This window comes from Myzus persicae, unplaced genomic scaffold (assembly GCF_001856785.1).
Source record: "Myzus persicae strain clone G006 unplaced genomic scaffold, MPER_G0061.0, whole genome shotgun sequence".
NCBI lineage: Eukaryota > Metazoa > Arthropoda > Insecta > Hemiptera > Aphididae > Myzus > Myzus persicae.
In genome coordinates, this window is record NW_019101352.1 from 909,570 (window position 1) to 925,023 (window position 15,454).

Below are 15,454 nucleotides of genomic sequence, written 5' to 3' on the forward strand. Positions count from 1 at the left end.
TTTATAGTATAATGTGTAATTTCGTGTTACTTTTTCAACAATTGTCCACCGTTGTGTTTGCTTTCAGTTGATCGGACCTCAATTCATTATGGCCATACAGCCGTCGCTAGTCGACCGATGGACTGAAGAGATGCACTCGGCGTGGACAGCATTGTTTTTGAACATGGCGTACATTATGAAAGGTTCGATGGCTGCTGAAGAAAGGTTCAGAGTAAAGAAAACTGCCACTTAAACGACCAGTCCCCATTTGTACACACCAATGATTATTATTATTTTTATTTTGTGAATCAATGTTTTTGTTCTACTTTTATTTTATAACGATACAACGATTATCTATTCAATACAGTTGAACTTAGACAAGATTATTATTATTACTATTATTATTCGCAACGTAAGTTTCGTTAGACATTTATATTACATTACATTATTATAGAAATCGCACGATATTTTCTTTATTACCTACAGAGAATATCCTACGTAACATCGGTATTGTTTGTACAGCAAATAATAGTTAAATTAAAATAAACATAATAGTTATGATAATAATATTGTAATGATGTAGGTATTATTGCATTAATGTGAACGGTTATGACCATGTTATTATACTGCTTGGAATTAAAATAAAAACAACATGATATGAATGGCGTTTAACTACTGAAATATGAGTTATAATTTTTAATCTAAAATTATTAATACAATATTTGTGTTAATATTCATTGACAAAGAGTTAATAAATAATAATTATGTTATTGACTAGCCGTGAAATACGATTCATATGTATATGTTATATTATAATATATGAATATCTAAATGTTTTCGAGTACAGCGGTATTACTTTATTAATTGTGCAGCATGGAACAAGATTACTTAACTTTAAATTATTTATTGATAGAAAATTAAAAAATAAAATCCTTTAAACAAACTTCTTTCTAAACCTAACGTATAGAATATTTGATTCCAACACATGTGTACGTTTTTAACTATTTTTACCATGGTAATACATTATCGATATTACATAAATAATTTATATCATGATTCGGTCACGTGGTATACATTTATAATATATTTTTAAAAGTTTGCCTTAAACCAAAAAGTATTAATAGTCATGATGTTTTAAACTTTCAAAACAAAAAATAATGCTTCTATTATAAGTATCTTGTATATGAATAGTTTTTTAATTCTTATTTTTTTTCGCCATTAAAATGTATATTGAAAACCTTGTTTGAAATTGAAATATTAAATTAAATGTTTATTAAAAATCTTTCACAGACAAATCTATTACTAAGCTAACATACGAGAACAAGGAATATAATATAAACATTAAACATAAAACGATGATTATAATCTGCGGGGTTTGGGTACGATAGAATTTTTTGTTTTTTGCTTGACATAAAATCCAGCAAAGTGATATGAAAGTTTATGTCATGTTACAACGATTCCAAATATGAAATTCGAAAGTTTTTTTTAGTTTATTTTTTTTTTATTTTTAGTTTTTTGTACAACTAGTATTCTACTTTGAGTTGACGCAGATGGTAGCAACTGACAAAAATACGATTTGTTTTCTACACATTTTTCCTCAAAGTGTGTTTGCAGTAAAATTGTGCCTTTGTTTTCTATTACCTAATAGTAAATACTAAATACCATTGAATAATCCTATAGTAACTATTTGATTACTGTTAGTTAAAACTAAATATTGATTATATCCGATACAGCGATACCTGCTACTTATTATACCAAATTATAATGTTTTTTACGTTTGATTTTGGCACAATTTACCTACACTGATGAAACATTATTAATGAAAATATATATGTTTATATCACCAACGACATTGTCACATTATGATAGTCGATAATCGATGAATACCAGGCGCTTACAACTATAAGCAACCCTAATCACGTATTTCACTGATATGGACATCGTGAAATAACTCCTCCACTCGATTCTAGATGTTTAAGGAACCCCAAGCACACATCGTAATTTGACGTTACAGTCGTAGTAATAAAAGTGCCCAATTACAGTTATGTACATAAAAATGTCTAGTCTGTAGTCCTACGAAGTTTTTCCTTCGTCACCCGATGCTCATAAAGTTATGACACGAGATGAATAATATACAACTATAAGTTTTCATACATGTTTCAACAAACAGCAGACAACACGATACAGTTAAATCACCATGTAGTAAGTACATAACAGTTATTTATTTTAGTATATAACATTATGGAATATGAACTTACGGTAAAACTAACCTAACCGAAGTCGTCGCCGCGATTGGTGGTTTTCAGCCAAAGTTTTATAGTAACGTGGTTACTGGTTACTATATTATAATAATACGGGTTGGTAGAAAACTGTACTCGTACTAATCTGCCTTTAGATCAAACGAAGAAAGTATTCTTACATTAATTAGTAACAGCACCACTAACGAAGTAAAATATTTTTAAATTTAATAATACATTATCATATAATTACAAAATGATTAATATTTATTATGATATATTTATAAATTTTTTATTTGTAGTATTATTGCAGACATTTTTTATTAGCTCCAAAAGTAAAAATTATGGATTTCAAAAATTTAACAAAATTATTAGAAAATATAAATATTGTATAATATGTGTAATATTTTTGGTTATTAAATGTTAACTATTTAATATTTAATATATTTACATTATTATATTATGATAACTCAATGTTATACATCTTGAGAAAATAAATTAATAAATTATTTAAATCCATTTGTAAAATATTTGATAAAAATAATGTATTTAAAATTACATAATGTTTCTGTCATCAAGCAATGAATGTATTGATTTTTCAATGTTGTGTTTTTTTCATGTCTGAAAAAACTTTTATAGTTAACAAAAATGCTTCGGTTTTATACTTCAGCATCTTTTCAGTTGGTTTTTTAAGCTATACTTTCGATTGTTTTTAGTTTTTTGTCCATACATATCGATTAAAAATATTTCCTCCAGTCAAAAAGCCTGAAAATGTAATACAAGGTTACTTGGAAAGTCAGAAATTGTTATTAACATATATATTTGAAAACACCAAAATTACATGCATGGATTTTTTATTGATGAGCATTTGAAGAAGTGAAAAATTAATTCAACCTACTGTCTATACTGTATACTAATAGTAAAATTAATTACTTTAATTGCAATATAAATAATAAGTATATCATATAATATATTTTTTAGTAATAAAGTCTGATTGACTGTCTTGGTTCAGAATCGTTTTTAGTGTGCAATGGACAATGGTTCATTATTTAATTTTAATTTAACACATACATTACAGTGATTTACTCAATAGGAAAGTACAATGGATACCTATACTGTACAGCTGAGCGGTTACCTATACTTTCTGTCCTATATTTACACTTTCTTATTCATATCATTATAAAGTAAAATAATATTTATATTTAATGCTCACAATACTTCACACAAAAATACCACATTTCTTTAACGATTCTACATGCGATCATAAATGCATACTCAGTATAAACAAAAAATTGCAGCGATGTTCAACTACAAATTTCCTGACGCCCGAAGCTACAACAAAACAATTTCCCTAAAACTGTAAAATATCTTATTTTTCCAGTAGTTTAAAATTGAAATTCATGCTGTAAAATGATAAACTATACAATGAAAATAAAAAACCAAATTAAAATGAATATGAGAGAACATTGGTAGCAAACGACGTATAACCACCAAGCGCAGAGGACCACCACCAGTTATTATCTTCGCCTTGGAATTGCTACAATTTTCGTTTCCTCTTCATTGTTATAGTAACCCATATTACAATATTATATAATACAATTATTTGGCTTAACTTATTGTACAAGCAATAAAACAAACACAGTTATTTTCTTGTATTTGCATAATTTTAACCCTTGTATGAAGGGTTATCATTAGGGCATGGGTTTAGATGCTTTAAAAACTATAAAAAAAATAATCGAAGATGCCCTTAATAATATATTTTCGGCGTAATAATGACCTTCAATAACGACCCCAATTTGTTTTTAATAGACAAGTAAACGAAAGGAAAAGGACAATTTAAGTTTCGGCATTTTTGACGCTTCTTTATCTTAACTAAACTAACAATAATACTAAAACGAAATTGTAAATTTAGGCACGCGCAATAATAAAAAGTATAGGTTACCTATACCTAGGTACCTATATATTCTAAATATACGTGATAGCGATGTAACTCCAACTGACCAGTTACTTGTTATTTGATTGAGCCCCGTTAAGTCTTCTCATCCGCTAATCGCTGCAGATAGATATATGTAGACGCTATCGCACATATTCAATTCTTAAATAGATCGATTTGGTATGGATGAAAAATACCTAAAAATGATAAAAGCAAATAATAATAACTAGGATATTTCCTAATTTATACTAAAACCTCGTACAATTTATAAATATGCTAAACATTTATAAAATTACCCGAAAATTCTAAAAATGCAAAATAAAAGTTTCACCTTTGAAGTATCTGTTACACGAAACGAATTATGTACTTGCAAGAATGCACGTTCTAGAGCACCAAAAAAAATAAGGCACTTTGCATCCATCCTAGGGAGTAATTATCAATATATGACTTATTATGTTTCAAACGTTTAACCTCTAATCGTCTAATAACGTATCTTACTATACGAAGAAGAACTTTAAAATGTTATTATTTTTATCAAGGTGGAATGTTAAATTTATATTTTATAGTACAACTGCTATTATTATTTCGTTCATAAATAATTATTATCGTCTAGTATAATATTCCACTTATTTAGTAGTACAAGTACAACTAATTTAAAAGCATGCAAATAATCTTTAATAAATTTACCTTTACTATACCCGATGATCCAATGCGATATAATAACCAATATATTTTCAAACGATGTATTTTCTAAATGTTTATAGTTTCTTAAGCATCTTTTGAGTTTTATAAACATACCATACGGAAATATATCAAAAAATTATTCTTCAATACATTTTTTCTAGATCAAAATACTAAATAAATCTATCGTTTAAATATAAAATAAATATAACATAATAAAATCAATTCAATTGGTAGCGTCTGCTACGTTGTTATTAAAACGAACCGCTGCCACTCATTTCTGATTTATACTTTTTTTGTACAACAATAAATCCTTTTTTCCATTCTCCGTCAACACAACAAAATTCAAAAAAAGTCAAAAGGTTTAAAAATGTTTGGCCATTGTGATCTCGACCTTTTAAATATATACATACCTACCAAAAATACCTTTAAAATCCTTTTCGAAAATGCTTCACACTATTAACGACTTAAGGTACCTAGAAAAGAATATATATATATATATCCGAGATTAAGTTAAAAACCTTTTTAACGAACAACTCCTTTGTATTATATATAGTAGACCTGCCAAATTAATGCTACCATGATTTTTACCCACACTTATAAATTGGAATACTATACAAAAATAAAAAAGAATTGAATGATATAACATAAAATTCAATAGTCGAATACATACCTATATTATATATTTATATGCTATGAGTTCGTTTTTAATACTATTATTTAGTAAGAATTATTAAATATTTGAATTCAATACTCGAAAAAGTCAAATTGTATTAATGGGTATAACGTATAGCGTTTGAAATGTATATAAATCATTGTAAATTCTAACGGTTCAACGTTTCTCAAAATATCATGGTTGACGTCTTTTGAAGTATAATGCTATGAATATATAATCCAGTATCCAACATTTATATGAATAATCAGTTTAAAAAATCAAACAAATACCTATTCGTTTACGTCTCATACAGGTGTCCAGGAAGTGTTGAAAAAAAATGTAGATGGAACGATATTGATTAAAATAGCGTTTAAAATGTCCATCTTGTGTTATATTATTATGTTTTGCAAGTTCCCGGGAAAAATATGTCTGCAAATCCTCTGGGGTCAAATTGTAATCATAAATCTACCAGGATTTTAATACTTTTTCATTGCGATGCTCTTATTTGAACTCGGGACAGAGGGAAAATGCACGCGTTGTTGACCCTAGCGTTGTCATCTCCGATTTAGTGACAAACAAATTGTATCGGGTTTATTATAAGTGTAACAACAATTTTTAAATTCCTGTTCAGATTTTGAACTTCAAAACATAATATTACAACTTCAACAATACATGCTCGTAGTTGTATTGATATGATCATAAGATTAACAATAACTAAGTATTTTTTGAATAGTAAATACATTTTTATTTTATTTTATCTCAATGCATTATTATTATTATTACTATTAGTTAATACTATTTTAATATTTTTTTATTTCAATTTTATTTAAAGTACTTATTTCATTATAAATGTATAAAATCTTTATTTACATTACAAAACAATATATACCTAAATATTTTGTTGGCGGATGATGGTAATATTTATAACAAACATAAGGAACTTTCTCAACTATAATAGGTCCAAGTTTAAAATAAAAACACAATTACAGCTTGTTAGCTATATTAAAAATGCAACAACCTCGTCCCATAACAAAATTTATTTTTATTGTATCAAGTTTGTTATCGATATATTAATACATTTCGTAATAAATAAATGAACGTACCTATTAAACTATTATTATACATACATAAAACATAAATGTACTTATTTATTTAGTTATCTATGTCACAAATTGAATTTATAACGATTTGAAATGTTTGAATATATTTTGTTGTAATCGACATAAAAATTTATTCGTTATTAAGCCAACAAGATGAGGCTTGATTTTGTTAAAAATGAATATTTCCAATAGCAAAAACTTCAATAAACAAAAACTATACAGTTAATATGTATTAAAAACACAGTTTATTTGTTATAACTTATAATTATTATTTATAACGCACAGGTATCCAGTTTTTCAAGAACTTATGAAAAAGTTTCAATGAAGTGTGTGTGATAATTTTTAAAATATTATCAATTAGGTAGTATTAAAAACACAGTTGTCCCATATAGTTGTACCACGATGTCATCAGATTGAATAATCACCTATGATATTATATTATTTTCAAAATCAAGCCCGGCATAACTATTAAGTTTCTCATTAGAGCCTAATTGGGGATGTGCACCCCTAACACCAGTAGGTAGTTGCAACACTGGTTATAATATGGTTAAACTTAGTTAATTAATTGATACTATTATATAAGAACGAGATAAATGTATTATTATGTTTATTAATTATTATTATACATGCAGGACGCAGGTGCACATGCACACACAATGCTTGTAGATTTAGTTTTATAAACGAATTTAACGCGTTTCTGACATAATTGCATGTGTGAACATTCATTGTTACGATATGCAAACCTGTCGAAGTACTAAAATATTATTAGTACATAAATGTAAGTACTATTGCAATTTATATGTGTAACCCATAAAGTGTAGAGTAGGTACCTACGTCCTACACAAGTATTCACTATAATTTAGAATATTGAGACAATAATAAATCACAACAACACAGTATCGGTGTACCACAGTACCTGTCTACAATAATTATAGTCAACTATAGGGAATTTGGAATTTAAATACCCATAAAAAATAAAAATACGTTACACTTTATTATAAACTTATAAATTGTAACTTATTATGAGACATAATTTTCATTTTTAACATGAGGATAAGGATACGTTTTTTTTTTAATTGATCCAAATAGCTTGGCAACTATGGCCATTAGTTGTTTGTATGGGGTAGGGCTAAGGACTTCATTCCCTTAAAAACCTTAAAATATGCATGCATTTATGCCCTAAAGAATCAATAAATATGCTATTAAAATATGCATCTAAAAGAAATTAAATTCTTTTACAAAATCGTTAAGCCGATCATAAAGTTTTGGTTTAGGTCTAGGCATTTTTTAATTATTTTATTATGGGCTCACTCGAAAGAAAAAAACACCTCACGAAACCAAAATACGAAAAACACACAACACCAACTGTCAACTTTTACTATTCACGGGACCGTCTGGCCTCTACCTACAACTAGTCTTAGTTGTCTATAAAATGTTTTTTTTGGTTTCATTATCGGCTTATCGCCTATCGGAAATCACAAGTGTGGTATACCGATAAGTAACAATAGAATTATAGTGATAGGCAAGAAAAACGCAAACATTAATTTTTAAATATTTATATCCGGTCCAGGAAATATATTTAAAATTAACTTTTTTTATAAAATTAAAAAACTTACTCCTTGTATAAACAATATTGTCAAATATGAACTAATAAAATGAAAAATATGCACTTATAAATGAAATATGGTCAAGTATGCAGAATACGCAACTATAAATTTTAAATATAAACTTGTTTTGCTATGAAACAAATTTCTATAATACTTAGGTATGTTTTTAATGATTATTCAAAAACATGCAAACTCCTAGAAGTCCGGGGCCCTAGTAGGGGGGAATGATTGAATTTTTATGGAACACGTGTGTGAAGGATAAATTATATCTAATGAAATTACAATAAATTTAACAATATTATATAATTAAACGAGCTAATAATAATAACTTTAGAGCACTACCGTAAACATGTTGTTATATAAGTAGGTCCCTACGCATAATATTATACACAGATTACCCACGGGCTACAAGCATGATGACGTTTTAAGAACCGTAACCACAAGAAGGTATACCGTACCGTATAATATGATATACTTAAAAATACCTTAAAAACGCATAAATATTTTTCCTACATTCTAGTAGGTCACTACCTCACGACACGTTTTCATTTTTACTTATTTATTGTATTTATTAATTTGTCATAGTTCGTTTTTAAGAAATCAATGTTTCATTTAACTTAAACAGTAGTATTAAATTTTATAAAAATGGTATAAACATATTTAAATATGATATAATTTTAGTTTTTAAAACAATGTATTACTTAAAATGCAACTACAAAGGTATAATATTTTATTACATTACTAAGCGCCTAAGCTTTACACATACGTCATACGAGCAAGAACATATTATTTCTGTAGCACAAATTTCTGAATTATTCTTTTTTTTTATCCACTTGCTACACGAGGAAAACACCAATCTTGTGTGTTTTTTCAACTATAAAATATAACCATATCCCTTCGTAGAAATAAAAAACTTAGTTTAAGACACTCGTTGAGAAGGTATACGTGTGTAGGTTATATTTGTAGTTATATTTTATTTGCCCTAAAGCAATGATAAGCACACAGCATAACTCAAATTTTTCACTAAGCTAAATAAACAAATATTTATTATGAAAACATATCTACCGAAGGCCACAACATTAGTTTTGGGGATTGGTCCACGGATGTTTTTTAGGAGCTCGGTATAGGCAATATTCTAAGTGCTATAGTGTTTGCATTCGTACATAGTAAACGATCACCCTCCACCATTATGTGACCAGTATTTCCGAATTTGATCTCATACAAAAATATGTGTATCAGAATTGGTTCCCAGATTACTTGCATGTGTATCGGAATTACTGGCCCCCGCGGATTTGGATCTGTTGACATTAAAATTTAACTAATATAATGCGATTACTGGTTCACGAGTAGAATGTAAAATTGGTATCAAGTTTAGGCACTCAATATAATATGCAATAGCTGCCGATGCAAAAGGACTATACATAGCTGCGCATTGTACAAATCGAAAATGGGTCATTATTTCAATACCACTATGCTTCTTATATAAATGTCGCATAGATATTTAAATATTTTACATAAAAATTGTTTTATTCGTATTTTTTTTTCTACACATTATTGTATTACCACGTAGCTATAGTAGTATACCTATATTACCTACCTACTTCATGTGTATAATAATACTGACAATATTGTATTTATATAGGCACCCTATATTATTACGTATGCCCTATGAGTATATTAACATTTAACAATAAAACATTTTTCACACCATCGACCACCATTTCGAAACGATACGCGGAGTGATGGCGAAAGTGTTAAAAATAGCAAGGAGGGTCTGCGTGTCAGTTTATACTGAAAGTTAAGAAAAATATCAATCAGATATTCTTTTCACGTACAGAAATTTTAGGCCAAATATCGTTCATGCGTGATCGAAGGGCGTGCGTTTAGTCCAAATAAGACTATAATATAAACCAATATTTAAAGTGTATTGTTTTCTGTCGGTGGTTAATGGATGTTTGAATAGGGCATTATTTTACTGTGTGTAGGTTAAGCTTCAGTTATAGTTAGCTTCAGACGTAATCTTAAATTTTTATATTTCGTTTTCTATAAGCATAATATGTTTAAATAAAAGGATTTTTAAAAATACATTTTTGTTTTTAATGGAACGTTATATACCATGACATTGTTTTATACGCGTGACACGATACAGCAGCTGACGGCTAATATTTTCTTATTATTTTATAAAAACTAATATTATATTTTATATTCATGTACTATTTTATGACATAATACTGATCGTAACAATCGTTGACAATGATTTTGATTCAAGTTATTTTTATTTTAAGTTAAAATTGCGAGAACCGAACCCTAGCAAACATACCTACTACCTAGTGATTTTTCCTATAACTTTAACGATAGATTATATAGGTTGGTAAATATATAAAAAAATATTATTATCCCTATACATATAGATATAAGTTACACAGCAGTGATTCTCGACCATAGGGTCAAGAATAATTTTGAATGGGTCTCTAAAAAATTAATTATAAACTAATAAAAATGAATAAATAAAATAGGTTTATACTGTAAATAGGTATATAACAACTTATTGTTCAGTAAATGACTAAAATAATCGTTTTATTACTTATTTTATTTCATTCAAGCTTTAATTGTTCCATTTTCCAATTTGTGTCTTCCTCCTACCCAAAATTCTACATTACACCAAAAAAACATAACAACAAAATAAGACTGCAATTTTGAAATATTTGTGCAACGACAAATGATTTATTTAGTGGGTACATATACCTATCTAGTTTTTAAACTCAGTATTCAATAGTTTTTGATTAAATGAATCTCACCTTAAGAGTCAATTTCATATTTAGGTATTTATTATTACCTACCTATCTCTAAATAGTATCGCATCACATTCATTAAGTCCACTAATTATAATAGCTGCCTACCATTTTTACTAATAAATTATCAATATAATATTATAAATCATAATACATGTATCCAACAATGAATTATTATCGTAACATGTTTGCTGTACATTTAAATTTATGAATACGAAAATAATTTTTGAAATTTAATATCGAGTCATGTTACTAACTCGTTGCAAAATATTATTTTCACTATTTTGTTGAGTAAAAACATGAAATAAAAGTTGTGTATAGTCTATAAAAATAATGTAACAGACAGGCGTATGAATACATATTTACACATCGCTGATCGGCAGTGCAGTCCATTTATACGACGCAAATACAGCATAAAACGTTTTCGAACTGAAAATATCAAACAATATCCACAAGGGTTCAACAGTTCAAAAACACACTTTACCTAAAACGACTAAATGTAATTGTTGTTTCTTCCTTGACGGTAAAGTAAATAAGTTAAAATACAACTCAATCACTGTTACATTAATCGATGCACCTTCGTGTATAGCCCATAGCCATTGTTATTACTTATTAGTACTTAGTGATTGCAAAAATAAGGTACCTAACTTACTTTCTTTTTGTACTATTTCATTTAATAGAATACAGTTACTGTATTGCGCAATGTATTATACGAGTATACCGTATACAATTCTAAATCTTTTATTTCGGAAGATGCACAAATTAGTAGTTTCAAAGAAAAAAACGTTGAAAATACCTTACCCAGCCATTTAATACGTATAAAATATTTTTTGGTTACAAATTGAACACTATTAACATAAAATAAATATTTATATAATGATATAATAATATCATGTATTAAACAGATTCACATCGCTAGCCATTGTATTGTACTTTGTTAATTATATAAAAAATGGTTTAAAATTATATTATTGGCTATCCTACAAATAATATATTTATTATTCCACCGTATAATTACAAGATTATAATATTAATAAATCGTTAATTAAATTATAAATTGGTAAGCTTTAGAATAAAAAACGTTAGATCCGCGGGCGAAAAAAAAATGATATGGTTTAATTAAAATGTCAAAACCTTAATTTAAAAAACCGAAAAAAAAACCAAAATTTTACGAAGGTCGAGGGGCACACACGGCTCCGCGATATGGTTAGGCGATATACAGCGGCAAACGTCAATGCTTGAATATCGGCCTCAGCACGTTAGTTTGTGTTCACGAATGAACTTGTTTTCTCCATCGAGAGTTTTCGCTGCGGGTGGGGACGGAGGAAGCCGGCCGGACTCCCACCACCCCTTCACCCAGTGATTATTATTATTATTATTACTATTATCATCGCTGACAAAGTCGTCATATCAATTTTCCAACCTGGAAGGGGTTCACCATACGGCGATTTGGGGCGGCAACCGTGCATCAGACCTCCGCAAAGTTTCTCTGTCGGATTGCCAGCATATATACCAGTATTCAACCAGACACCGTCACAAGGTAGAGCGATGGTACATTGATTCTGTCCATAGTTCGACCGACTACTAAGCGTGGCGGTCTCGCGTTAAAACCCCGCTAGATAGCGCTGTGCGACTGTTTTCCATATAAATTTTAAATTAATATTATTGTGGTCTCGCCGCGCAGTGGCGAATGCTGACTACGACGTGTCGGCTGTTCACCCCGCACCCGCCACCCAACGAACCGCAACAAACCGTAACAATACAATACAAATAATAATGGTAGTTTATTATAATTATTGTTGTTGTTATTTTTCATTAATTTCTCCATCGCCTACGTTTCAAATGCTTAGTTAGGTGTCTAGATAATTTTTTTATTATTAATATTTTTGAAAATGGTCAGATCTTGGGTACTTACTTTCTTATAATATGTAAGTATTCTGCGGTTTCTGTACATCGCACACTTTTTAACATCAATTTAGGATACCTTCGCTAACTCTTGCCTACCCATAATCATGAGTATGAATAAATTTATTTAAAAAAATGTATTTAAACATAATATGACTGCAAAAAAATTAACAATACGTCGATAAAAAAAATGCTGTTTACAAAACGTGTGTGCATAAAAGTAGAACGCAACTATATTATAATATTATAGGTACCGTAATAATATAATGCGACTAAACTACAATAGGATTTCGAGAAACAATGTCTCAATATATACAATTACAATAATTGTAAAAAATAAAAAAATAAAACACTGCTTTATATACCTATAATTTAAACCTCCACCGTTGTGTTTACTATACTTAGTACAAAAAAATCACGAATTATTATATAAACCTCCTTTTATACATACTCCCTAATAGCTTATGTAATACGGTGTATTTGGTGACATCATAAAAGCTGACATCATGTGAACAGTCCGCTTGACTGATTATTTTACTTAAAAAAAATTTGGTCCAACTTCTCTTCACATAAAAAACAAATTATTTTTTATTAATCTAAGTGGATTACGAATGGTATACAGGGTCTAATAGAAAGAACTAACAAACAACAATGAAAAATTGATTCAAGTTGAACTTATGGAAATTATTTGGATAATAAATCATTTAAGATTCACTTATATCTAAAACTTCCCAAAAAGAATATTTTTTAAAAAGTTATTTCGTTTCGAATGGATTTACACCAAAAAATAAATATTTTAAAAAGTTGTAAAAATAAACCAGTTATTGACTTAAATAAACGTTTTAACCATCAATTTTTTTTTACTAATTGGTTATTATGAATTCAAAAAATCAAAAATATAATATAACAAAATTAAAAATGTTAATTTTCTATATTGAAAAATAAAAAAATTATACTGTACTTGTTGCACAAGGATCTATAAATTAAATTTGAAAAAATAATTTTAAATATTGATTAGAACAAAAGTTATTATTTCATTTGTCAGGGTATTCTATTAAACACCTTATTGTACATTATGTATATGACGTTGTTCAAAATATTGTTGCATAATGCTCAATATATTTCAGTGAAATGGTTTACATGTTATATTTTTTGTATACATTTCTAGATTTATTATAGATTACATAAAATTGGATAAATGATTAACATATTACTTACGACAGTAATACACTATAAGTAATATTATAAACAGTTAAAATGTCTTAACGGCTTTACTTTTATTCAATATTTGGTTGAGTCTTGAGTATGATATTGCAAATGAGGATATATGTATGTGTAAACTGTAAACAATAAACTATAAAGGTACTGAGCCAGTGCCGTAGCCAGAGGGGTTTGGATGTTTAAACCCCCTGCCCCTTTGACATTTTTTTCCCCTAAAAAATGTATTATTTATATTATTTACACAAAAAAACTATAAAAAACTTAGTTAATTTATACTTACCCCCCTCATTTCACTGTACTAATTGTTATTAGTGTATGTAAATCACTATTAAAAAAGGCTGTAGTCAAAGCACGAAAATTTAAGCTTATCTTTTTTTCTTAATCGTCATGATTTTATTTACAATTAGGACGTAGAAGAAAATTATTTTCGGACTTATACATTAATGATTAATTTATTGTTTATATTAGACTAGATATAGAATGCATAATTGCATACGTAATTTATTTATAGAAATATTTTAATTCAAAAAAAGTAAAAAAAATGTAACTTACGTTAATTTTGTCAGTGAAATTCACATTGCTAATAATATATCTTGAAAACAACCCACTATATTATCATATACGTGGCTGGGTTAGTGTGGCCTGCAGTGTAGGGTATTCCTATAACGCTAAACGCACCCACCGGACGCTCGTGCACACAGAGTATATAATATATTAAAGTAGGTATCTACCTACCTACCTACCTACTTATACGATGATAATATATTTAAATGTAAAACGGGTATTTCGAAAAGCATATATTGTTGTGTATATATTCAATACATATATAGAATACCGAGGTGTACTGCTACTTGCTAGATGGAAACAATAATAATTAATTCCTCGACCCTTCATTGTAATTTATCAGTACGTAGTAGGTATATGTCTATATACTAATCACTGTACACGTACATGGTATAGTATACGTACACCACACCATACCGTATATTATTATATTCTTTTATAGGCATGCAGTTGTAAAGGGTCTACTATAATATTATCTATATAATCAACAAAAAATAACAAATGGCGTTCACCTTATATTTGATCATAATATCATATTAAATACACCATCACCTAAATGTATACATGTATTCATTACGACTGGCGACTGCGGAAATTCAAATCAAAAAACGGGCTTTTAATTATATTTTATTATAATTCATACTTAAAACCAGCTGATGTAATAGGGACCCAAATTAGTAATTAAAGTTAACAATGAATCAACAAATTTCATAAAATAGGCCAAATTATTTTAAAAGGACTCAAGTCTCTCCATAATATTGATTTAAAAATACTTGGGCT

General features: G+C 28.1%; 1 protein-coding gene across 1 annotated transcript in view; it reads left to right on the plus strand.

Annotated features, from left to right (window-relative positions):
• The window catches only part of LOC111028755 (neuroglobin-1-like), a 94,597-nt gene extending 93,937 nt beyond the window's left edge, over positions 1-660 (plus strand). Inside the window, exon 5 of the mRNA XM_022307498.1 lies at positions 68-660. Within this exon, the coding sequence (XP_022163190.1) occupies positions 68-232 (165 nt within the window). The 3' untranslated portion in view covers positions 233-660. The remainder of the gene's footprint in view (positions 1-67) is intronic.
• The last annotated feature ends 14,794 nt before the right edge of the window (positions 661-15,454 follow it).